Genomic DNA, 26,784 nt, shown 5'->3' on the forward strand with positions numbered 1-26,784 from the left:
CCCCCTAATCCTTCTCTTCCCAAGGCTGAACGGGCCCAGTTTTCTCAGCCTTTCTCCATATGGCAGGGCTTCCAGTCCTCTGATCATTCTTGTGGTCCTTCTCTGGACCCTTTCCAACCTGTCCACATCTTTTTTTGTATAGTGGGGACCAAAATTGGACACAGTACTCAAGGTGTGATCTGACCAGTGTTGAGTAGAGAGGGATAATGACTTCTTTGTCTCTGCTGGTGGTGCCCTTTTTAATGCAACCCAGCATCCTGTTGGCTTTCTTTACAGCTGCAGCACACTGTTTGCTCATGTTGAGTTTGTCATCCACCAAGACCCCCAGGTCCCTTTCCACAGGGCTGCTCTCAAGCTAGATGGAACCCAGTCTCAGCTGCATTATTGGATTATGTATTCCCAGATGCAAGACCTTACATTTGTCCGTGTTGAACTTCATAAGGTTCCTACTAGCCCACTTTTCCAGCCTCCTCTGTGCTCTTATTTCGTTCAGGCTTCCTTAATAATGTGGTAGAGTTTGACAGCATTTGCTTCTTTTTAGTGCAGATAGGATATTAAAGACTTCCATAGAAACCTTAAAAGAGAAAGCCTATTCTGTTCTGTGTAATTCAGCTGTAAAAATGCCTTTCTTACTCCACAGTTAAGATGCAGCGTATTGGGAAGCTGCTCTGAATCTCAAAGTGCCTCTCTGAAGGTGGAAGTTTCAAGATCTTTTTTATACTCTTAAGTGCACTTCCTAGAGGATGCCTGTGTATATGCAAGCACAAGAGGAATAGAACTTTCAAAAAGTAATCATGAGACAGCAGTGATGCAGATACATCAGGTGCATCTGAATGGCTTCTTTCTTTCTTTCTTCCGTTCTTCCCCTTTTTCCTATCCAACATACATAGGTTTTGCTACAGCCTTTTTTTTCCACTCAGGTGCCACTATAACTGTTTTCAAAAAAGATATTATTTAACGTGTGTTTTTTGTAGCTTTGAGGGTCTTGTAGTTACTGGCATTCATACAGCTAGCTTTCATTTAAAGGAGTGCTCAGGGTATCTGCCCATTTATTAGTTCGAGAGTGTATCTGTTCAGTCTGTGTGTCCACTTGTAGGCATGTCCTGCCTCATAAGTGTGCAGAGTAAACTACTGGAAAAAGGAGAGACAGTTGCCAAGTTGGCTGGTTGGATGCATTTGGAGAGGAGCTTGTGCTTTGCCTTCTACCTGGCAGCAGCAAGGATGCATTAGTTGGTAAAATCAGCATCCCAAACCACAGAAGTCATCCATCACCAGAGCTGGCCCTCCTGCCAGCAAGGTCAACAGAATCTGTGAAAAACAATTGAGGGAGAACAGAGTTTAGGGAACTGCAGTCTTGATATTTTTGAGCAGTCACACTGCTCTTGTGTATTTTTTCTCTCCCTAATAGCTATTGAACATACTAAGCCATATCTGCCAGCTTCAGCTAAGAGCAGGGTTTTCAACCATACGAGTTCTCCACTAGACTTGGAAAATCAGTAGCTGGTTATCAAAGAGAGGCATAAGTTACTGAAGGAAAAGGTGCACTAGAACCCCAGCAGGCATCTATATACATTTGGGCTTACTATCACCCGGTTGTCACATATATATCATCATTACATTGTCATAGTCAGACAGTAGGTGTGTACTGCTTAGCTGTTTGAGGGGGCTAAAGGCCAGACAGAGTGTATGTAGCTCAGAGTCTTGTCCAGCAAGGGACAAGGGGACAAATGCAGGAGCATAAGATACTGGCTGTAGAGGAGGAGAGCTGGAAACAGTGCGAAGGAAGGCAGTCCTGGTAGAAGAGCTTGCGGCACTGAACAAAGAATGTAAATCCAGACTATGCCAGTGCTATGGCTTTTTTTCTTCTCACTATCATTAGCCTATTTTAGGATCGTCTTAATTACAGTATAGCTTTGTGTTAAATTGCAGCATCAGGATTCATCATGAAACCCTAAGGCAATCTGAGGATCACCCTCCATGCCCCACTCCCCTTTCTGCACATTTATCTTGCACAGGACTGTGTTCTCCTTGGCATCGTGCTGCTTGCCGTGATTGTGAGACTTGGCAGGAGAAGACCTCTGTGCTGACCAGCAGCCAGAACTGGATCCATAGGGCACCCTACACCTGAAAGGGTCTCTTTTTGTCTCAGTAACAGTCTGATTTGTTCCTTTTCATCCCTCATGGTCCTGTTGTCTATGAATGCCTTGTATTGCTTCTTCCTCTCTCTCTCCCCACCACCATGGTGAATGTCTGCTGATTTGTGGAGGCTCACGTGTGTCTGTGTCTGCATCAGTACACTCCAGAGTGCCTGAGAATGGTCCTGAGCACTGGGGCACTATCATCTGCCCTGTTAATAAGCTCTTTGCCTCTTCCCTGGCATTCACTCAGCCTGTACAAGACTGCCAGTTGGAAATTCCCCAGAGAACTCTCAGGCTGGCTGGGGTATTAGAAACTTCCAAAGCACACACTTTTCCACAGGATTCCATTTGCCTGCAGCTGTCTCATCTCAAAGGCTGACAGACATTGCTGGCACAGGCCACACAGTGTGTGCCAGATGCTTTGATGGCTGGGAACATTTCTGAGCACAGTTAGTTTGCTAGCCTGGACTTATATCGGAACTTAGGTGAACTTGAAAGTGTATGCCCAACTTCACAGATACTGTGTAAGAGTCTATTTCAAAAAGAAGGTGGCATCAGACCTTTGAAAAAAATCAGCCCTGTTCCAGCCCCATTCCCTAAATTTGTACAAACTACTGTAACTAGTGTAAAGTCAGTATCGGTCCTGCTCCTGAAAACCTGGGCAAGCTAGTGTAACTCCACTGATTCTCACTGCTGCAGAGTGAACTATTGGTTTTATCCCTTTGCAGTTCGAACATGTCCCAAACTTCAGGCTCCTGAAAATGGACGCATTAATTGTTCAACAGCTGATATCTCCTATAAGACGGTATGTTTTGTGACCTGCAATGAGGGCTATGAAATAGAAGGAAATGCCAAACTCACCTGCCAGGGAACCTCACAATGGGATTCAAAGGAAGCAAAGTGCGTGGGTAGGTATCTGATCACTGTCTGTTCATGTCAGAGGGCAGCCTTTTGAAGCTAAGATAGGAATGAAGATTTGTCTAAAGATGTTTTATACAGGAAGTTGGGGAGGGGCAAAGGAATTTGTAAATGGAGAGAGCGGACAGATTATCGTTGAAATCCAGCACAGAGAGCTGATAACCAAAAGGCTGTTGCATCTGGTGAGTGTTAAGACACTGTCACACAATGTGTTGTAGCAAACATGCAAGTTGTAGGTCTGTACTACAGATTAAACATGAACAACCAGAGGTGTGAGTTAACATCCTAAAGGTAAAGATGACTTCCAGGCAGGGACTAAGGTATTTTAGCCAGGCACTGTGAATGCTGAGTAGAGATGTGGCAGTTGTCACTTTTGCTGAACTCGCAGCAGGAAATTAGAGTTTATGCAAGCTAGGGACCAAGCACCTCTAAGGCAGGACTCAGACGTCATACCAGCTGTGCATGGATAGGTAAGTATATATTGCTGTTCCAGAAATAAAGGCTTGTAGATTTCAGAAGTACCCATTTAGAACTAGTAACAAGTATTAAATTAACTTAGAAAGGTAAAAGGAAGAAATACAGTTGAAACACTTCCAGGGATAGACTGCAAAAAACCCCACAAGTTTAAAGTCCAGCCATTCAGAAGCTGATCCAGTGCTGACTGAAGCAAGGTTGAAGTACGTGTCACCTGTGTCCAGTAAAAATGATGCCAGTATGGCGACTTGGCTTGAACCTGTGGCTATTTTTTTACTGATTTACTGCAGGCTTAAAAATATGGACTTTGCGTGAGACAAGAATAAATTTCTAACTGTAGATATGTTCTCTAAAATGATGAAAATAATCCACAAGTATTAATTTATAAGAGAGATTGTTAAGAGATCCTAATATTCCTTCTGTTGAAGTCAGTGGGAAAACTTCAATTAACTTCAAAAGGAAGGGACCCTGAAATCCTGTTGGAAGATTATAATTGGAAGATTAACTGTATTCATCAGTTGAATTCACACTTCCTAGCTTAGCATTTTGATTATTAAAATCCAGCTCTATTCTGTATCAGAAGATTCCTTCACACCATGCAATATTGCCTCCATTCCTGGATTACCCATGGCAATAGCATATTTTTGCTGAGTCTCAAAATCTACTATAAAAGTTAACTTTGATTGTCACAGAGGGAAGAGTGATAGCTGGAAAATGTTTCTGCTGCTGCTTGTTGTGACTAGTGTTCAGAAAAAGCTTGCTGCGATTCTTCTTCAGTATAGATGTGTGGAGTTCAGTTCAGGGAAGGATGCAAAACAGAAGACTTTAAATACTATGTCCTACTCAAAAACTACTCTTTGTACTTTCTGAATGTTCATCACTATCATGGAGCTATTCGCCATTTATTCTTAGTCTGAACAGCTCCTAACTTATTTGTCATCTGCTACATAAAAGATACCATAAATCCTGCTGCATTTAGGCATTTGTTATTTATTATTTATTAAGTTCGTCCTCTTCTGTTAGAAAAATAAACTGGAATTGGGTTCAGTCTCTTACTTTGAAACAGATTTCTTGGACCTTGGGATACTCTCCTAGCTCTTTTTCTGAATGCTTTTTAGTTTGAGTGCTCATCAATGCAAAGTCTACCATATTTACAAGTTAGGTTACTGAGACTGTACTACAACCATCTGTAACCATAACTGACACTGTACTGTAACATAGCCTGGATTGTTTACAGTCAATTCTGTGAGGTCTGTTGTCATATGCATCTTTTCAAAGAGACTGGAAGTTAATGCAAGTTTGTCTACTACATATGTTTTAAATTTTTATATTTTTCATGAAAGATGCTGTTAGAGTTAGTTGCGAGCAGGTTACATATATTATAGATAGCTTACAAACAAAATACCTGCTAAAAAGGAAAGCTTTGTCATTTGTCCGATTTGAAAAAAAAAATTTCCACTGTCACGTTCTTGTGTTTTCTTCCTGATTGGTGAAAGATTAATATCCATCATGTTAAAATTAATTAGTTCTGCAAGATACTGTTCTCCTTGCTTTGTTCAAGGTTTAGTGAAGAAAGGTAAAAATACAGATGGCATCCAGGCTGTTGATGCCACCTAGTGCTGAAAGAATTATTAATCTACACTTGTAAGTGCAGCTGAAAAATTCCCTAAAACATTGTGTTTGCAAAGGGATTGAAGGAAAGAAGCATGATTTGCTTGATAATCTTTTCTTTTGTCATGATATTGAAGTTCCTCTTGATGTTAAGAATTATAATACAGTGTTGTGGTTCATCACAGACAGTTGAAGATGAAAGCAGATTCTTGTCTCTCCTTAGAAGTACTTTTCTCCTCTCTCTATTAATTCCATATCCGTATGACTAATATCATGGCTATCACTCTGCTCCTCATGAATTCCAGTCTTCTGGGTCAGCTTGATTAAATTCTGGAATTAAGCACAGATAAAAAAGCTGAACAACACTATTACAGGGTTTTTTTCTAGTAAAAATCCTGTCCCACTTAGAAGAGATTCCCTTCAGCTAGGTATACCAAAGCTTATCCTGAACGCTTGTCAGATGTTTCAGGATTGTGCTTTGCTAGGATTTTGCTAGTATAGTTGGAAGCACCTCAACCAGGAGGGCTGTTACTGGTGGTTGAGAGCTGCAGTTTTCTCTGGTTTTCATGCTTACACCTTTCACAGCCCGTCTTCCACTTGTTCCCTGAGTAGTATGCATTTCAATGCTTTTAATTTGTCTTTTCCAACATCAGTTTTTTCCAATTTCTGATCTTTCTGCTCTTTGTCAGTTACCTTCCTATGGTAAGCAACCAAAAGTTTGGGTTATTTTTTTCCTGGTGGAGTTGTTTTACATTGCATAGACAACTGTGTCTGCCTGAAGTGAACAAATGTGTTAACATTCATGATTTTTGCATCCTGTTGAAATGAAGTGCAGTTATTAATTTATTGGACTTTAAGCACAATTTTAGTATTGAGAGTTTAAAGGGCAGGAAATACTTAGAATGCTTAGATTTTTAAAATTTTGTTTCATGCAGAAAAACCAGTTTTCAGTTACTCACTGCATCCTTTGGGAGAGGAAATGGATATAAAGCATTCAGAATGCAAATCACTTCTGTGTCATTAAACCATTGCTAAGCGATGAACAGTTCTCCCTTCTGTAGCTGGGTTGGGTTGTTCTTTGTGTGCTTTTTGTGTAAAGACCTGTCTGCTTTCTTCACTGAGTAGCTAAAAGTATTACAAGTCTTCTCATTGCCTATAAATAATGAAGCATTTTTCATGTGCGTTCATCTATATGATGGAGAAACACTACTGAAAGTCTACAAACTGCATTCATGGGATACGCCCTTTTGCCCTATTTGTTAACACCTCCATGTTTGAAGTAGAAATAACATTCCTTGCCTTACATGGTAAAAACAACAGCTCAAAAATGAAAAATAGCTTTTGTGACAGTTGAGCCTGTTAACACACCTTGTCATTTCCAGAAGTTTACACATTGACACAAATGTTCTTCAGAATCTGTAGTGAATTTTAATAATTAAATTGTTCAAAACATCCTTTTTAAGCCTTTAAGTAACTATCAGCCCTTCCTGACTTTACAGAGAAGGTCACCCTGAGTCTTTGCATCTGGGTTTGAACATGATCAAGACCAAACACAAGACCATTCAGTTTGGAATGTAGGCAAAATCACATGCCACGTCCATAACTTACAGTGAGCTCATGGCAGGGTGTCCTTTTTCTTCTCTCATTATTATTTTGAGAAACAGTGTAAAAGCTGTAGAAGGCAATAGATACAAGACTATTACCTCTCTCCTGCTAGGAAGGTCTGTTTTCCGAGGAAGGCAAAGCTACAAAGCAACTATGAAAGGTGAAGTTGTAAAGAGAGAAAGAAGGAGAGAGAGTAAGATACAGTGGAAGCACATGAAAAATACCATGTTTCTGTCCCAGTGAAAAACATGAGCAAAAGAACAAAAAGACCTGATCCTGGGTGCTGTTTACTTCAATCAGCACTGGAGTACAAAGCTTCAGCAGGTCTTGGTGTTTTGATGCACTCGTAGTACATGCAGCCTCTTAAAAATTCTCTGTATTTTGTGTTCTTTTTTTTGAATCCATACTTGTGTCTGTCAGTTAAAAGACATGTCCCACTGATCTCTTTTAGAAATGCGTTGCCCCATCCTCCAGAAGCCAGCAGGTGTAACAGTTCTGCCTCCTGGATGTGGACTGGAGCCTGCCTTGTTTGGGACTGTTTGCCAGCTGAGCTGTCCCCAAGGATTCATCTTGTCTGGACCTAGAGAAGAGCTAAGGTGCATTTCATTTGGGAGATGGAGCGCAAACATCCAGGAGGCTCTGTGTAAAGGTAGAGACCAGCGCAAAGTCATTTCTGTGTACATCTGTGCAGGATTGAAGGGAAGCACACAGCAACTAGCTGAAGGAGGACAGGTTTGAACTGGGGAAAGCAGGATTTAAACAGTCTGTAAGAACTGTTGCTGGTACCATTATAGCTTGGCTGTCAGATTTACTTGTAATTTGTAGTAACATGAGTTCGGAGGTCGCTTGAGTGCCACCTTACTTACGGTGCTCATCATCAGCTGTCTCTCCTGAGATCCTTCTCTTATTTCTGTTTTTGGGAAGCTGCCTGCCAAAAGGCCTGATGTGCAGGTAAATTCAAAATTTCAAAGCAGAAGTGAAAGCTTTTAGCTTAAAGATGATCAAAGTGGAACCCACACTCCTAGTAAAACAATAATGATAATAGTACTATTACTGGTTTAGCACAGGTTTATGTAGGCCCTGTAGTCGAATCAAATCTGTAAATGTGTGTAAACCCTGGGTTATAGGAAGACTATAGAAAGATGGTTCATTTCAGTTGTCTGAACTGACTATGGCTGTTGGCACACAAGAGTTAAGGCCAAAATTGGCTGCCACAAGTGCACAGAGTATAAAGATGGCAGAAGATGGTTTTGTGCATTTGAATATGGTTCTGCAATGTTTACACGCTTCTAGAAATGTTAGGTTTTTTATTCCCTTACACACATGCACACTTAGTTGATAGGCGTTTGGCTTTGGATTATATGAGGATACAACCAAAAGTGCAGTCTGTCTGGGAATACACTATTCACCCCTTCATAAACTATTCTGCTCCTAGAACAAATGCTTCCACTCTAAACTGGGCCCTTGCCAGCTGCTGGGTAAAAGAACAGCAGAGAAAACAGTTATCATAGTCATCATGTCAGGTCACCACAGAAACTGAGATAGGAACCTTTTTATCTGTAATGGCCAGGAAGATTTTATCCCTCTCTTTAAACATATTTCCCACTCTATGATGTACCACATTGTTTTTCTGAATATTTTGTGTAAACCTGTGCCCCCCCACAGTTTTTAATATTTTATGAGATCCCAGCACAAGGCTACAAGCTGAAGTCTTTGGATCAAGATAAAGCAGCATGGTTTGGGTTCAAGCTTTTCGATATTACCAGTGTATAAAACCTTAAAATAAGAGGGACTAAGAAACTAAAGGTTATTCTTCTCTAGTAAAAAGGAACAGTTGCATTTCAATTGCTTTCATTATTGTTATTGTCTCTCTTTATTTTGCTGCCAATATATTTGGCCAGTTCAAAACAGCCATTTTCTTTCTGACTTATTTATTAGTCTTTTTACAGAGTTACGTTTTCAAATGGAATTTCTCCCAGTCTGAAGGCTGTGATCAGGGGAGTGTGAACCATAACTGGTAGTTACTTAAGAGAATGCTTTTCTAATAAAATTTTCATTCAGAATGAGTTCAGAGTAAGGCAAAATCACTTATTTATTGCTTTGCACTCTTCATTAAGAGGTTTAATCGCCTGAGTTATTTCTTTAGCGGAACTATTTGGTAATAAAAATGTAAGTGATATCAGTTCTGAATTGTTTTAAAGCCTCCTGAGCATAGATGAGTTCAGAGCTGAATGCTGTTGTCCCTGTCTCATGAGTCTAGAGACCATTTATCAAACAACACTAAAGCAATAAACTAATGTGACCACAAATGTTTTGGAAGGCCGTGTGCCAGGGAAATGAAGAAGTACTTTAAGTTTGTCAAAGAAACTTGAGGCTTAAATGTTGGTAGTGATGTTACCCATATTGTACCATCAGTCCTTCGAAACCATCCAGCATTGTCATATATATCACGAGAAGGCTCCTTTTGTCTTACCTTGTAGCAGGATTTTATTGAGGGACATTTCCAGCAGCTGGTGCTGGAAATCTTGCCATTGTATCTTTCAAGTCAGTTCTACACCATGCTCCAGCAAATTTGAGAGTCACTAGTGTCTTGTTCATAGTACATATATCATGTCACAAATACTGGTTTTTTTTAAGTCACTGATTATCAGAAACAAGTGTTTACATATGTACATGTCATGTATGTGGGCAGTAGAAAGATAGAGAAGCTATTCCTTCTTAATGAGTATATGTGTGTAGTGAATGGATGAATAATAAGAGAAATTCATTCTGTCTTATTTACTCTGGTGTAGAAACCAGAGTCTCATTGTGCTAAGTGATGAACAAAAATACAGCTAAAATTAGTCCCTTCCCCAGGAGAATTTACTGTTTATGTATGAGCATATAGGCAAGAATTAAAAAGGGGCAGAGACAGGAAGTTTGCACAAATACGTGCATTTATATTCTAACAGGGGTTGTCCCAGGTTGCAGTCTAACCATTATAGAGGTTTTATTTCTATAATCCCACATATAAAACTAGTTTATGTTTTTCTGGATCAGATATTGAAGCTCCTCGGATCCACTGTCCAGAAGATATTGAGACTGAGACTCTGGAACATCATAATTCTGCTAATATCAGCTGGCAGATACCAACAGCAGAGGATAACTCTGGGGATGAGGCAAGTTAGAATCTATACACTGGACTGGAGACAGTCTTTCTATACCTAGCTATTTTAAATTATTTTTTGAACCACTAGAACATCTTTCTTTTAATAAGCAGGAGTAAAGGAAAAATTTGCTGAAAAGTTTGTATCTTGAGAATTCAGCATTTTCTGTCTTGGTTAGGGTTATGCACTCAGAGTACGCTGCATGGTGTTTAAATGCATAAAATCTCATATGGTTAATTTATGTGGTCAAAAGAAAGAATGTACCCTTGTTTATAGGATGGAGACAGCTGCTTTAGAAATGAGCTCTTAGAATGTGAAGAAGTTTAATAAACTCTTCTCAGAAGGAAGTAAACCACTTCATTAATCTAAAAGCCTAACAAGAACATACTGTGATAAGTAAAGACTTGCTTCAGCTTCCCAAATGAGAAAGAAAAATCTCATTTTTCTATCTGATGCAAAGTTCAGACGTGGGCCTTTGGCTACTATGGGTATAAGAGGTCTGGAAATGGAGTTACAAGGAAAACTTACTCCAGTGCTTTTCATAAAGAGTAACATTCCCTACAGGCTCAGACATGATCAAGTTACAGGAACTGAATACTTTTTATCATGAGTCGGCAGAGGAACAGTGACTGTGTATGTGCTTTTAATTTGCAGCAAACATGGGAGTTTTTTGCATTTGGAAACAGTGAGCTATCCCAGTAAATGAGGTGTAAGTGTACACATTTTTTGCTATAGCATAGCCATGGTCAGGTACTGTACCTCTGCTGACAGAGAGTCATTCATTGAACTGTAGAAACAAAGTGCCTTAGCTTTTAGTTGTAGCCGGTTTGTCAAAGCCGTGGTTGTCAGATAAACTATGTTCGTGTGAAACCAGTTCTTTTAAAAAAACATTCCTTAAGACAGTTCTAACACATATGAAAGAGCTGTAGACAGCATGTCAGTCTCATTTACTTCAAATGTAGGATTCCTTTGCCATGCCAGAATGTTTTGAAGCATCTGTGGGCTATTGACTCCTAAATATATGTCGATTAAAACTGCGTATGTAGGTACTTGTAGACCACAGCTCTCTGCCCCACTCATCTCCCAGCTCTTGCAGCTGGAGAGCTGAACTGCAGACAAAGCAGGTTTTAAGATGGTGTAGTGCAATGAGACAGACCAGAGTCAGTCTTGAGTTTTCTTAATGCAGTGTTGTAAACTGCGGCAGGTCAGGGTCCAAATCCTGACTGAATAAATCCCTTTTGCTATAAGGAAGGCAGTCATGGGAAGGGGAGCAGATCACTCTGTTGTGAAGTCCACCTTCAGTACTTGAAGAGGCTATTTGCATTAAGAATGAGTAGGCTTGACATCGAATACTGTTTTGTGGCCATTTTTTGAAACATGAGTGTCATGATTACTAACCAGCTTTGTTTTTTAAATAACAAGTGTTTTCCTATAAAAGGTCTCAGTTCACGTAGCCCCGGCTTTCATACCACCGTTTCTTCTCCCAATTGGCGAAGTTGCCATTACTTACACAGCGACTGATAAGTCAGGCAATGAGGCAAGCTGTACATTCAATGTCAAGGTTATTGGTAAGTGCTGGTAAAATCACTGGTGAAGAGTCTGTCATGGTTAAAAACTTCTAATTTTGTGCAGAAGAGGACTAAGACTAAGTCACTCTGACCATTATGTGTGCAGGTATAAGCCCAGGATTATTTCATCTTTATAAATGCTTTGCTGATCTTGGATCACAGTTTGCATAGTGTGCAGTCATTACTCCCAGATGTTCAGTTTGGGATGTGTTTTGTTCTATTGTTTATTCCAAATGTTGAGATTTTTCCTCATACTGGTAGATTAAATGCTTTATTGTGTTGTCACTTATTGCCTTCATCACATACATCTTTTTTATTTTTTCTTGAAAGACTGAAACAAAATTTCCAAGGTTCTCATGCATTGCTGATGCAAGTCTTTGTTCAAATATTTCTGTCAGACAGTTGTGTTATTCAGCAGTCATGTTAAACAAGTTTTGCTCTGTAGAAAACAAACAGAATGCAGAATTAACCATGAGTTCAGTGGAAGAATTAGTCTTGTCCATTCCCTCAGCATCTACCAGTTCCAGCAGCTTGCCAGTGCACACCTAACTGTTGTATCTTCTGATACAAACCTAGAACTGCTGTTTACCTGACTTCTGGTGATAAATTTCATTTGAGTGTGACAGCAGTTCAGTAAGCTAAAGTCATGCCATCCCTTTAAATTCTGCAGATGCAGAACCTCCTGTAATTGACAGTTGCAGATCTCCACCACCCCTGCAAGCAATAGAGAATGAGTACGCAGCGACATGGGAAGAACCGCAGTTTTCAGACAATTCAGGTGAGATAGTGCACCCCAAAACATGCACACAACAGTGGAGGACTAGGGAAGTCCAACCTGTTCCTGATCCCTTGTAGTTTAGAATTTTTTGAGGATTTTTTTAAATTCATTTTTGAGAACATGTGATTTGGAAGATGTGCTGCCATTTCCTTCTCCATTTGTCAAGGGTAGGTGTGAGCAACCCTCTTACTTGATATTTTAGGTTGTCTTTAACTCTTCTAGGTGCCCCACTGACTGTCACTAGGAGTCATGCACCTGGAGATCTCTTTCCCAAAGGAGAGACAACAGTTCAGTACACAGCTGTGGACCGCTCCGGCAATAACAGGACATGCGAGATCTACATTGTCATCAAAGGTTTGTAGTCTTAATCTTCTGGTCAAGAGTGGCATTGTCTTAACTGAATATCTTAAGAGATGCGATGCTACTCCACTTTTTCATTTAGTCTCCACTTTCAGTTATTCCCATTTGATTTTGGAGTAACTTGAAGGCAATAAGGATATTTGTTAGTACCAACAAATGAATTGTCTAAGACTGAAGCAGCACAGCAGTGAATTTGGTCCTACAAATTCAAATTAGGTGTAGAAGTACTGAAATTACGATTCATTAAGCAGTAAACTTAGGGTAATGGATCAATTTTTTTCTCAGTGACAGATACCATGTGTAATGAATTAATAGGTGTTACTAAGGTCTTACTTCAGATCTGTAATTAAAAAGGAAAACTATGGAAATATTTCTGTAATCACCTACAAATATTATAGCAGATACTAAAACACTCTTTAATTTTTAGAAGCTATCTGTACCTGTGGATATATTGGTGCATTTGTGTTTATTGTATAAACAACTTTTCCCCACGGTTTACTTTCTCCTTTAAAGGCCAAATAATAATTTGGCAGATAAAGTATTATGGATGAAAATTCTACTTCATTTCTGATCTCTCATGCTTTTGTCTCAGTTGAACAACTGTATAAGAAAAGTCTGTAAGTGAAGAGAGAATTTAAAATCATGCAGACTGGAATTTTGGTTATAGCTTTTAGAAAAGGTAAGTTCCAAATGGAAGTGCTAATTTCTCATTTGCTGTAAATCTCAGCAAGAATAAGCTAGTGCTTATTATTTCAAGTTCTACACCACCTCAGACTTTTTGTGGTTCAGTGTTTGTGACATAATGTTTTCAGACATTCAAAATTTCCTTCACAATTTGACTGTAAAATAAATCACAACTGAGGTTTTACAGTCGGTCCCTCCTAAGATGATTCTGAGAAGAGCATGTGTTGTTGCAGTAGTGCAGAATGGATAATGTTTAGTTTCAGAATTCAAGATATGATATAGTGTACTAGAATTCATTGTATGAAAGTTTGTTTTAAAATTGATATTAATGTTTTGTATTATTTTAGTAAGTACATGCTTGCACATGCACCTTGGGTCTTTAATTCCTGAGTTTTTTAAATTTCTCTTATGTATCACAATTTTTTTAAGTCTTCACATTCCTGGATTTCAAATTCCATTGGCAGAGTTTGAGAATAGTTTAGCAGTAGCCTGAATGTGCCTTTATGAAAGTAATAAATAAGACTTCCACAGACTTCAACAGAGGCAAGATCAGGTTGATTGTGGGTACTTTTGGAAATCCTATTAATGCTGTTTTCCTGTGTGCTTGCATGCTTCACCACAATAATCAGTACATAAGTCTGTGTATTTTTTATAGGTTCTCCCTGTGAAATCTCCTTTGACCCTGTGAATGGTAATTTTATGTGCACATCAGATGAAGCGGGAGTTAATTGCACATTGCACTGTGCAGAGGGTTATAGCTTTTCAGAAGGATCAAGTGAAAACTACTATTGTGCATACGAGAATGGTGTCTGGAAGCCACCTTTTTCTCCAGAGTGGCCTGGCTGCTCTTGTAAGTCTTACTGATCCTAAAATGTATCTGCATCTCATCAAGCAGTATGTTTAATGAGGAAGTAAATGAAAATATTTTTGAAATTATTATTTCTATTTAATGATAAAAAATCTTCTCTGAACTCTGCCTCCAAATTGTTACAAATATTGTGGAAGAATGCCTGGAAGTCCCTAAATGTGTTGTTTCAGAAGCTGTCTAAAACACAGAAACAGCAGTGAATTTGAATCCTGAGGATCACAAAATAAAAAGATGGCAAAGTAGACAAGGTCTGTCATTATTTTGAATTGGTATTTGACACAGCTTGTTTACAAACACAGTGTCTTTTCAATGGGAATTTCAACAGTATTTGCAGCTTACTGATCTAAATGTACAGTGCATGCTGTACTTGCATAGCTAATTATCACCAAATCAGCAGCATTTCTTTTTCTTTGAGATGGACACATGCAGAACTTTAGCTGTGGAATTTCCCAGCTTTGGTGACGTTTTAATAATACATATACTACATATGAAGCCAGTCTTGCCACTGTGTTGCATCCACTTCCATCAGAGTAGATTTCTTGGTTTCAGGAAATGAAAGCAGTGTTTCAGCCATGAGCAAGTAAGAGTTATGTTTCAGATTTGCCTGTCAATTCAAAGTCCATAACTTGAAGGCTTAGGAACTTTGATTTGCATAAATTCTGGATAAGATTTTTTCATATTTAGCCTAGCAGCATTAGTAATAAGACTAATAATATTTACTGCTTTTCTCTCGGTAAAAAGTTTCAGGTTTCTTCCATTAAGAAAATGCTGAAATAGGTAAATGACAGACTTCTAAAAATGTCTGTTAGCTTTCCCAATAAATGTGATGCCTGCAAAAGGATTATATTCAGCTGCATTGGCGAGGTATGAGTGATCCATTTTGATGTATAGAACACTGGGAATTTAGGCTGCTGATTTAAAAACAATGCTTCTTAGCTTTGTGTATTCCAGTTTTAGCTGAATTATCTTGATTTTAGCACTGAAACTCTTGCACTGAACAGTAAAAATTTGTTTATCCAACTTTTTTCAGTAAATCGTTTTGCCAACCATGGGTTCAAATCCTTTGAGATGCTCTACAAAGCAACACGATGTGATGACAATGATCTTCTAAATAGCTTTACTAATGCATTCCAGAGTGCGCTTGGTAAAATGGTAGGTTAGTAAATACGCCTTCCTTTTACTTACTTTTTAAAAAAATACACTTCGTTGTTACTTTTCCCAGCAAACTAATTTCATACAAGGAAAATACCACAGAAACCCATAAACAAAATTTGTGCTTTTTCAGTAGATGAGAAGTCTACTTTAAAAATAAAGACTATTCGCTGGCATTTAAATGTCATTCAGTTCAGTCTTCGATGCGGAGTTATATAGGACAGAATTCATAGAAGTGTCCAAGAAGCTTAGTGACCTGGCACTTGTAGATTTTCAGTAGGCTTCCAAAGAGAACCTGTGCAGATTTGAAAACCCCAGTCAATTGTCCCCCAGCCTCAGTGTTCGTTTTGAAAGTTGGATGTGATTATAAAATGCGTATTTTATATAGAATGTATATAACATATATCCGTAGAATATAAATGAATATACATGTAAACAAGTAGATAAATTCCACATTTGGTGCCTAAGGCCAGGCCATTAAATCCAGTAGGTTCACTTTTCTTGAGTTTCTGAGCTCTGACTCTTATCATTAAGAATTGCATAGCACTGAATTTGACGGGGTGTGTACCATGTCTTTTGCTTTCCACTTCAACATCACAATCTCCCTTTTTTTAATTCGTGAGTCTGTCCTCAGCTACAGAGCAGAAGCAGAAGGACTTTGAGTTGTAGTCCCACAAGTAGATGTCTAGGCCTCATTTGATAGCATTGCACCAGAAGAGAGCACTGAGCATGTCCAGATTCATTTGCAGGACAAGATCCATGTGCTTCTTTAACTAAAAAGCATTACTAGCACATGCAGATGATGGATAAACTCCTGCAATTTTGGAATATATGGCAATAGCCCTTGTCAAATGGCTGAAAACTTTCATAACACTTCAGACAATCAGTGACACTTCGATGTAAATATGTGTGTTACTCTCTTGCCTTGCTTCAGGTTTGTTCTCTTCCAGTAGAGAAATCTTGGCTGGTTTTATTTCTGTTCTTTTTCCCTAAGAGCCAGCTACCACCAGGTTCCAGTGCTTAGACTGTTACTATCAGCAAGCAGAAGACAATAAGGAAAAAATGTTTAGTGACCTGCCCAGGCAATAGCACCAAAATGCAACAGTCTGAGAAAACAGTCAGAAAGGCTGTTTTTTGAATATGCCTATTCCTGTTCTCAAGAATTTTAAGTTCTAGCAGAGATATGAAAAGGAGAGGGGAATCAGGAGGAGCCATCTTTCCAGTGAAAATTGATACAGAAAAAGCAAAGCAATTCCAAAACATGACCTAGAGCCCAACTTCCTTGAAACCTTTCTGGAACAAGCAAGAAATACAGATTTTATTTAAAACTGTGCATTCATCTATTCTTTTCTAATCTCCACTGCTTTTGTTGAGAGAATAAATCAACAATACCAGAAAGGTTTCTGTTGAGTTTTCTGTTCTGTGGTTTCTGTGCTTCTCAGATGATTTTCCCTGTCCTCTGAGGTCTCTTGGTGGAATGCATGAGTCCCTTTCCATAGATAGGGAGAGGTGAATATGAAGAAATAAGATTTGAAAGCTAGAAACAAAGTGACAGCATTGGTATAAACCTGGCAGAATTACAAATTACATAGCTGGAAAAAACAGATGTTTTAAAACAGAAGCTCTCATGTCATCTTCAGCAGGGAGAAACAAGTCTGAACTTATTTCTGTATTTAGGGATTTTACATGAAAGAGTAGTTTAGTGAATGGACATCTCTTATAGAAAAGATCTTCTGTAACAAAGAAGTTGTATGCCTCTAAGTTGCCCTCTTATTTCCCAGTTGTATCAACGGAACTTACTTCTTTCAGCAGAGCTTGCCAGGGTTATGAGAGATAGGAAAGGGGACATGTAATGTCACTGACAGGAGCAGTGCTTTACGTTGTAACTAGAAGTTTTTTTTAAGTCAGAGGAGGGGGGTATGTGGTTTTATTTTTTAATGTCATTCTTCTTTATGTTGGAAGGTCCCATCATTCTGTAATGATGTTGATGATATTGACTGCAGACTGGAAGATCAGACACAGAAGCATTGCTTGGAATATAATTACAATTATGAAAATGGATTTGCCATAGGTAATTATTGATTGCATAGGTTCTTAGCCATCCAGGTTTAATGGGGAATAATTTGTTTTGTTCTGAAGTGCAGAACATGTGGGAGATATTTTTTAAAAAAGCCTATAGATCTCTTAAGATAGTAAGCAGTTACATAATAGGTTTTATAACAATGCTATGTAACTGTTTGCTGTCTGGTTTTGATACTGCTTCCTGTATAGTGTAGAGGAAACGTTTACTGTGAGTCATCATGATAGGGAGGGGAAAAAAAACCACACACACACAGAGTCCTTCAGACCTGCTTGGTTAGCCTGGAAGAAATCAACTTTTTAAAAACATACAGTTTCGAACCAAAATACTGGAGAAGTACAATAGATGGTTCTGGAGATTGTTAAGAAAATGAGGTGCATCCTTGACGCTGGTTCTGGTCTGCGCAGAACCCTCACAGTGTAAAGCTATACAAGCTTAATTTTGCCTGTTAGCTGTGAAATGACTTTGTATGAAAAGGCAGACTTTGCAGGATGGCTGTAGCTGTATCAGAGTGAAGCTGTGACAGTCCTAGTGGTTCCCACTTTACTTTGTGCCAAGTAAGTTGTCATTTTCAGTCCATTTTTGAACACTTTAATATTCATGTTGTATTGCTATTGTTCTTGGCATTTCTGAGTCTTATGTGAGTGCTCAGAGCAGAAAGGTTAAAAACAGGTAACATTCCCTATCTTAGCAGGAGGCATTTTGGCAGATCAACATCAGGTTTATAATGAAATTACATGATAGAGTTTCCTGCTTGTGGGCCTGATGGGGGCTGCCTGTTCAGTCTGCAGTTGTCATCAGGTTAAGGATGAGTATTGATGACAGCCGGAGCTAACTTGTAAAGTCTCTCAGAGGAAACAACGTTGAGGGCATGGGATGTAGGGTCCTATTCATTTCTGATTCCTGTCAACCTCTTTTCAGAGTAACCTTGTTGCTGTTTTTCTGGAGTTTCTCATGATTTTACACTGAGGAGACAGGAGAGGAGAACTCTTCTCAGGTCATAAGAGACAGCAGTTTAGAAAAGTAGTTGTGGAATACTCACACAGTATTAACTGCAAAGCTGTGAGGTTAACGTGTCCTAGTTTCCACTGTAAACTAAGCATAATCTAGGTGACTGCTAAAAGGTAATTAGCAGAATTTTGATATCTTCATGTTCTTTTAAAAAAGCTAGATCAATGAAATAGACCATGCACTTCTAGGATTAGTCATTATTAAAACATAGATTATTTACAGAAACGACTGTTTGTTTCTGATTGAAAGTGTGCTATAGGTGAAGGGTGTTATACAGGGGCTGAATTTGACTCACTATGTGTAACAGGAAATGTTTGTCTAGGTGGAGTAAACACATAAGGTAACGGTACCAGCCTTTTCTGAGAGGGCAGACAATGGTAGAACTGTTCAGGAGTTGTGAGAAGATGCAATGGAGACATGTGGCATAGGCCATGCTGTCTGTAATTGAGCAGGAAGAAGAACAAAGAGCAGTATGGAAATGTTTAAGATTATGTTGCTGGCAGGTGAGGGTCCGTGCAAGACAGAGGAAGTGAAAGAATTGCAACTTGTAACTTTTATAGCAGTCTTCTGTTAAAGCTTTGGCTAAATGCACAAGATTCAGAATCTCCAGGATACCAGTTAGGAGGGAAACTGTTTTTTTTCTTTTTCTTTAGTCAAAATGGCAGTACAGTAGGCACTTGTGCAGAGGCAAAGCCAGCACACATCATCTGGAGCTTCAAACAGACCTTGTTATATTGGGGATGTATTTTAGAAATAAGTACAGGCACTTATTTTCCACATGATGTTGCTTGTTTTTCTGTTCTTTCTTAATGCCTCACAGGACCTGCTGGCTGGGGGGCAGCAAACCAGCTGGATTATTCCTATGATGATTTCGTTGATACAGTGCAAGAAGATGACTTATCCAAGCATCTTACTGCCTCTGTAAAGGCAGCACCTGCTCGAGTCAAAAGGCATAAGCTGAGTGTTCCAATGGTTGACCACAAAATCAAGTTAATATTTAACATCACAGGTGAAAGAAGTCAAAATATCGTCCTTTTACTATTCCTTCTTTCTAAAAAAAAGCATGTTTCCAATACATTCAGTAAAACTTAGCCTTCAGTTGACAAAGCCTGCTGGAGATGCAGATGACAGTTCAGGTTCTGGAGACATTCATAGCCCCCTTTCATCACAGAAAGTTAATGACAAGAACATTCCCCCATCTGCTTGGGGGAAAGCTCACAGCCTCATCTTTGTGGAGAGCATTGTGCACATGGCCTGCTTTCCACTGGCAAGCTTGAGTTTTGCATTCTTTATATACTCCAGAGTACACTGGAAGTGCTGACTGTAAAATCTGTGTGCTTTTTGTGTTTTCTGTTTATATCCCAGCTAGCGTGCCACTGCCTGATGAAAGGAATGATACATTGGAACTGGAAAACCAGCGACGACTCCTTAAAACTCTGGAGACGATCACAAACAGGCTGAATAAGACTCTCAATAAGGAACCCATGTATTCTTTCCAGTTTGCATCTGAACTCATTGTAGCTGACAGCAATTCACTGGAGACTGAGAAGGCCTTTCTTTTCTGCAGGCCTGGTTCTGTGCTGAGGGGGAGAATGTGTGGTAAGCCAAATTACTTGCTCCTTACATGTATGTAGAAGCCTTTTGAAAAGCAAGGTTTTAGAGGTTGTTTGCAGAGGGTTATGGTTTGACACAGTCCAGTGCTTGTGGTGTCCCAGAACAACAAACTGGAAAAATGCATTGCACAGTTTGACTACCAGAGGATGTTTATGTTCCTAACCAAGGTTTGTGGAAAAAGGATGCTTTTGTACCCAGGATTTCACTCCCATGGGGAAATCAAGCATATCCACACCTGGTAATGCACAGGAAAATAGTGCTTGGTATGCAGTCTTTTAACCCTATTACTCTTGTGGGTGGTGTGTAGCTAAGATAGGGGATTGGATTCCATTTCCTGTGCATGGTGATATCTTTGCAGTGTTCCAGAGAGATACCCCATTTTCTGAGGAACAGTCATGTTTCACATAAACAGAATTTAACTAAATGGGAACTCCAGAGGCAAGCAAGTATATATGCTTGTGCATTCTGAGGGGAGTCTTATGTTTCCAATGTTACAGTCAACTGCCCTTTGGGTACCTATTACTCTCTGGAGCATCATACCTGTGAAAGCTGCTGGACTGGATCCTACCAAGATGAGGAAGGTCAGCTGGAATGCAAAAGTTGTCCATCTGGTAGCTATACTGAGTATCTACACTCTAGGAGCATCTCTGAATGCAAAGGTGAGAACTTTGTCTTCTCCAGACAGCCAGTTCTGAAAGCCTGGTGGCATCCTTTTGGTCCCCATTATGGCAGTATTGGAACGAGGTTTGTGAAATGAGGAGCAGTCCTAACTGCCCCTCAATGCTTATCTAAAGATAAAAATCCAAGTTTTCACCACTGTTGTGGATGCCTGGGCAGATGCTTTAAGAAGAACTAGCCTTTGAAGCTTTGTTTCATTTCTGTCTTCTTTCTGTGAGGTTGTGAGCCCGTTTTGCAGGGACTAATACACGTAAAATAATGCTATTCTTGTCCTTGCCAGCTACTTTCCATCCCACCATGATCAAATATGAAATGTATGTCCTACCCTACAGTGCTGTGACGTTGAGCACCTTAACAACACTATCTCTGCATCATGTTCTGAAAAAGAAGTTGCTAGTTTTATTTGCTATTCATTGTTCTTGTCATTAATTTTATTAATTAAAAATGAGTCACTAAGTTGTAATAAATCATCTGTGAAGCTGATTGGAAGAGAATTAACCAGTTAATAATTCACAAATGCACTATCAGTAACTTGCCACAATTCTTTTTTTTTTTGATCTTTGTACACATCGAGTCCTTCAGAGTAGAGTAAACTCTAGAAATAAAAGTCCTTGTGACATGTATCATGATTTCAGCAAAATTTTCAGAGGTTAGGAGCCATGTTTCCTCTTGGACATTACTTAATCTTTATGAATTCATCTGCCTTATAGCTCAATGCAAGCAGGGGACGTATTCACCTAATGGTCTTGAGACCTGTGAAACATGTCCGCTTGGCACATATCAGCCAGTACTTGGATCCAGGAATTGCATCTCTTGCCCAGAGAATACATCAACAGTAAAAAGAGGCTCAGTGGATGTCTCAGCTTGTGGAGGTTTGTAACAAAAGGGGCTATGAAATCTTTTTAATTCTAAACATTTCTGGCTGTTGTTTAAACATCAGCTAATGTAATCCAGTTCATCTGTCTGAGATTTGTCACTTCTGGTTAAGTATGGACCAAGCAGCATTTCCCAGCAAAATGACAGGTCATTTCCTGATATCCTGATTATTTCAAATGCTGTTCTTCTGATTTCTAACATGGAGTCTAATCTAAAGATGAATAAAATGAGATACGTGATGGGTACCTGCTTGAAAATAAAACCTTTTTCCTTACAGAAGAGAAAGGGAACGACAGGATGTTTGTCACTATTATCTCCAGAACAGCTTCTGTACAAAAATACTGAATTTTAACACAGTTTGTTCCATAACTTTCTTCAAGACATTGTTCTGAGCTGTCTTTGGGAAGCTTTGCCAGAAGGATTCCCAGATAAAACAGTCTGCAGGGATTAATGGTACAAAAAAGATTTGTCTTTTGTCCTCCTTCCTTCTTGAAGGGAAAAAGAAAAAAAAGGTGTGAAGGGAAAGGAAGCTGCATTTGAAAGGTGTTCCCAGAGCAGCAAAACAAATAGGTGATAATACTTCCCAGATATTTCTGTAGTCCTTTCAGAACTACATGTCACCTGACAGTGCAATTTAAATAAGCATCTTCTAGAGTTGTGAATCCCTGGCAGGTTTCACCCTGTTCCTTTAAGTCTGGGGAGGGACTGTGAGGGGAGGCGAGAAAATGACCAGAAAGAGGTGGGGGAGATAGGGTGGGGGTGAAATCGATCACTCAAAAAAATGTCCTTTTGTTCTTCCAGTACCATGTCTTGCAGGCGAGTTCTCTCGTACAGGTTTGGCACCTTGCTATCCTTGTCCCAGAGACTACTACCAACCAGACCCAGGAAAGTCCTACTGCTTGTCTTGTCCCTTTTATGGGACAACAACTGTCATTGGTGCCAGATCCATCACTGATTGTTCAAGTAAGCCAAGTTATCTCTGCTGAAGAAAGTGAATAAAGGGAACATCTGAAGGATGGGCAGCAGTAGGCTTAACAGAAAACATCCCACTTACTCTCCTAACAAATGTATACCTTCCATTTCTATCAGTGAAGTTCACAGCTGGTTTTGTGTACTGGTGTTGCCTCTGTGCTATGTAGAAGGAGTGACTGTGTGATACATACCAAGGCTCAGTAACAAAATGCATATAGAGTGTTACACACACACATTGTGTATGTATGCTGTATATCTATATACACACATTATAGTGTTTTATATATATATATATATGCACAAACATATATATGAATATGTATGTGTGTGTATAAATATGCATAAATCAAATATATTTTACATGTACACTCTCATGTGTTTTAGAAATGTGTGCACTTGCAAATACATATTTATGTAAAATATATATATATTATGTGGTTACTGTAAAGTTTGCTTTATATTCCCACAAATTTACCATTTTCAGCATATCTTTAGAAGCATTACTAACGTGCAAGTATTATGCCCTCATGAAATAGGGACCTTGCCATACAATGTTGTTAACAGCACTTTTGTATCTTTCCTCTTTAGGTTTTGGCTCTACTTTTTCCGCAGCTGAGGAAAGTGTAATGATGGTACCAGCCTCTCCAGAAAATATCAGCCACCAGTACAAAGTCAGCAGTCAGGCAAGGAAAACATGTATTTTCCAATCTAATCTCAAATTAAAGAGAGACTGCCTTATACAGCAGTAAATTACTTAAGGCCTTTTTAAGTGTAGTTGTTATGCTGACTGTATTTCTTGAAGAGATGAGAACAATGGTCATGAGGGGAACACCAAAACTCTCTTTGTAATCATAGAAGCACTTTCACTGAACAAAGGCTGCATCAGCTATTGACAGTCTTAAGTGCTGGGCTTGGAGCCTTCACCTGGTGCATGAAATATTTATTGCGCTTATAAAAGAAATGTAAGCTTCATGAAGGAAGTTCAGTCAATCTATAAAAAGTAAATTGACCACTCTCAGTCATCTGATGGCTCCCATTTGCTGAATTCCAGAAAAGGCTACCAAGCATCTAAGTCCCAGTTGTAAAATCTTTGTTTTTTTATTACAACGTAGGTACACTTCTGCTGTGACTACCTCCTTTGAAATACAGGCAAGTCCTCATGTGATAGAAAATACTCCAGTGACAAAGTTTGGCAGGGATTCCCTTTTACTCCTTTATGTCCCCCCCAGTCTCTGACAAGACTGCTTTGTTTGAACCTAAAGTCAGGGTATTGTGTAAACAGAAGCAAAGTTGACTGATGATAAATTTGTCCTGAACCATTAGATAACATATAGACAGGTGACAAACTGATTTCCTATGGTGTTAGTTGACCATTTACTCAAGGTCTTTGCTGAATTCAGGTTTACTATGTTAGAAGAAATAACACCACACAGTGAACTTCCCCACCAATTCACCTGATGACCAATAGCAGGAAGTGATTAGCCAGTATAAAAGGGTGCACAGTGGAGAATGCTCATATAAAAGATAGAATAATATAAAATGTCACCTGTGAATCATAGCTAAGAAAGTTCTAAGAGAAAGATTGCAATGATGATGTTTTGCAAAGTAAAAGGTCATTTTAAAATAATTCAGATTCCTGGTATTTTTCTCTTAACAAAAAAAAAAGAAAGAAAGAAAAAGAATGCTTGGTGTGCTGAGGAGACAAAGAGGAAGAGCTAGAAGTTAGTGCTTAAGTTTTCCCAGCTTTCTGAAGTGACTACAGGGTGTGCAGTTTAAAATTAAAATATTTTGTTCCAATCGTATTTTCACCTTTACTGTAATGGTATCATTCTTGCCTCTGGCAGGTCTTCCATGAGTGTTTCCTGGAACCATGCCACAACAATGGGACATGCAAACAGTTGGGAAGTGGCTATATTTGCATATGCCCACTTGGATATACAGGTAAAAAATTGAGAGGCAGGTGGAGGAGAGAACATGTCTCCATGCCCTTAATTTGAGCAAGCATAAAGGAGCAAAACATTTCAGTGCAAGAGTACAGCCTAATTGGAATATCCATCACAGATTTAGCATACATAAGTATTAAGAAAAGAAATAGTTCCTCTAATTCTCACTGAATTATATCATGCTTGGCAGAAAAGGATTGTGAATGGTGTTCCTTCTAGTGAAGTTAGTGGATTTGAAAATCCTGTCACTTGGCAATATTTGTGATTAACAAAACCGGAAACTTGCACTCTGAATGGCTGATTCCACAAGGTCTGGCTGTATTTCTCTTGAATGATAGCTTCCCAGTTCCTCCAAAGCAAGCAGATGACTTATCATTCAGCTATTACCAAGAAGTGATCTCTGTTACTTTGTTATAGGTATTAATTGCCACTGTCTGATCAGTCTGTTTCCTGATGTGAATAATACCTTTCTGATAGAATTTTCTCACAGGTCTGTGTTAAAACACAATCTAAAGAGAAGGTAATAAACCTGAATGTCTCGTAATGTATGCAATTAATCGTGTTTTCCTACGTTAATTAGTCATGACTTATTACTTCTGTGTTTCTGAACAATTTCAAATTTTATGTCCCTGTTCTTAGTCCTTTATTTTGCATTCTAGGCTTGAAATGTGAAACAGAAGTTGATGAATGTAAGTCATCTCCTTGTCGCAACAATGGAATGTGTAAAGATGGCATTGGGACATTTGTTTGCCATTGCCAAGCAGGCTATTCAGGTAATTTGTTTCATTTCTTAGGTCTTCTTCAGATAGGCATTGTTTCTGTGCCAAGTAGATAACACTAAAAACAATGGCTGTGCTATTGCACATCCACGGAATTGTAATAGGAAAGCAATCTGATCTGCCGATTAGAGTAAGATTCACTGTGTGTGAATAGGTTTTGGAATAAAAGGATGAACATTCAAGGACAGTCAGTGTGCTTTTTCATGCATATATGCTTTTTTTTATGACATTTGTGGTCTGAAAAAAAGTAAGGAATTATGTTTAGGGAATTAGTAAATACACACAGGGAAACTGCCTGTGAGACTGAATATGGCCTAAATAGACAAAGTACTTATGCAGTTGCTTTACTGCAGCCCTGTGAGTAAGTGGGTGGCCTTTTTCTTATCTTTTTTCTCAGTCTTTTTAACTCTCACATGCATTAATTTTGAAGATACTGAAATTGGGGGGGAAACTGACTTGCTTGAGTACTTTGTCAAAACAGCACCAAATTTCTAAATATTGAAATAAACTATTGAGATAATTTTGTGTCGTTTATTTAAAAAAAAAAAGCCTGGTGTTTTCCACCGGAAATGCTCTCCCTAATTTTTCATGTTTATGGCTGTATGTTTATCAACAGCAACACTTGCTGGATACTTTTTAAACATTTTAAAAGATAAACCATGTACTTCACATCTTTCATATACCAGCATCTAAATAACACGGATGATCTGAGATCAGGTGATAAAATTCCTTGTTTGACTGGACTACTGCAAACATCTAGAGATCATAGAATCATATATAATCTGTGTAGATGTTTGCAGTAGTGCAGTCAAACATGGAATTTTATCACCTGATCTCAGTGGCCTATGTTATGCAAGCACTGTGGTGCTGTTCTGTCTTCCACATTCAGTCACTGCATCATTCAGACCTTGAATATGTCTTGATCATGCCTTGTAACCCTTGCTATTTGAAGGTCTCTTATGTGAGGAAGATGTAAATGAATGTAGCTCCAGTCCATGTTTGAATGGAGCCCACTGTGTTGATGGCAAGAACGGTTACCACTGCACTTGTGCTAAAGGGTTCACAGGTACACCTTTTTCTGTTCAAGTCGGACTTCACTCTTTCTGATCAAAAAGAAGATGTCTTCCTTCCTATATTTCAGTCTCACTGCTATATATTACATATACTGTATGTTGATATGGTGGACTAGACTCCCTATGTCCATGTAATCTCTCAGAGTCCCTGCATTGTAAGTGTGGCTTCAGAAGCATGTAATACATGATCAGTCTTCTGTTCTTAATTTTGCCATGACCTTACTGTGTGATGTTGAGGAAAGAATACACTTGGGTGCAAATTGTTATTTTTATTTTAAAAAGAAATAAAACAGTAGACAGGCTGGTCTACATTAAAACTACTCCCCATCCCCATACTCAGCTTTCTACTGCTTTCATAGTTTTCTGTAAGTAGGCATATCTGCTGATTATCATGTTGCCAAAAAGTTCCACTGTAAAATCACAGGCAGTTTCCTTATTCTTCAGTGCTTGTAACGT

General features: G+C 38.9%; 1 protein-coding gene across 1 annotated transcript in view; it reads left to right on the forward strand.

The window, feature by feature from the left end:
• Window positions 1-2,866: 2,866 nt before the first annotated feature.
• Window positions 2,867-26,784, forward strand: part of SVEP1 (sushi, von Willebrand factor type A, EGF and pentraxin domain containing 1) — a gene marked incomplete at its 5' end in the record, with an annotated part of 73,645 nt that continues 49,727 nt past the window's right edge. Inside the window, 18 exons of the mRNA XM_010185477.1 lie at window positions 2,867-3,046; window positions 7,198-7,395; window positions 9,786-9,904; window positions 11,331-11,460; window positions 12,131-12,238; window positions 12,461-12,592; window positions 13,938-14,132; window positions 15,181-15,302; window positions 17,265-17,373; window positions 19,214-19,402; window positions 19,759-19,992; window positions 20,505-20,666; window positions 21,396-21,557; window positions 22,363-22,524; window positions 23,122-23,204; window positions 24,378-24,474; window positions 25,136-25,249; window positions 26,208-26,321. Coding sequence (XP_010183779.1) covers window positions 2,867-3,046; window positions 7,198-7,395; window positions 9,786-9,904; window positions 11,331-11,460; window positions 12,131-12,238; window positions 12,461-12,592; window positions 13,938-14,132; window positions 15,181-15,302; window positions 17,265-17,373; window positions 19,214-19,402; window positions 19,759-19,992; window positions 20,505-20,666; window positions 21,396-21,557; window positions 22,363-22,524; window positions 23,122-23,204; window positions 24,378-24,474; window positions 25,136-25,249; window positions 26,208-26,321 — 2,610 coding nt within the window. The remainder of the gene's footprint in view (window positions 3,047-7,197; window positions 7,396-9,785; window positions 9,905-11,330; window positions 11,461-12,130; window positions 12,239-12,460; window positions 12,593-13,937; window positions 14,133-15,180; window positions 15,303-17,264; window positions 17,374-19,213; window positions 19,403-19,758; window positions 19,993-20,504; window positions 20,667-21,395; window positions 21,558-22,362; window positions 22,525-23,121; window positions 23,205-24,377; window positions 24,475-25,135; window positions 25,250-26,207; window positions 26,322-26,784) is intronic.

This window comes from Mesitornis unicolor, unplaced genomic scaffold (assembly GCF_000695765.1).
Source record: "Mesitornis unicolor isolate BGI_N332 unplaced genomic scaffold, ASM69576v1 scaffold11785, whole genome shotgun sequence".
Classification (NCBI taxonomy): domain Eukaryota; kingdom Metazoa; phylum Chordata; class Aves; order Mesitornithiformes; family Mesitornithidae; genus Mesitornis; species Mesitornis unicolor.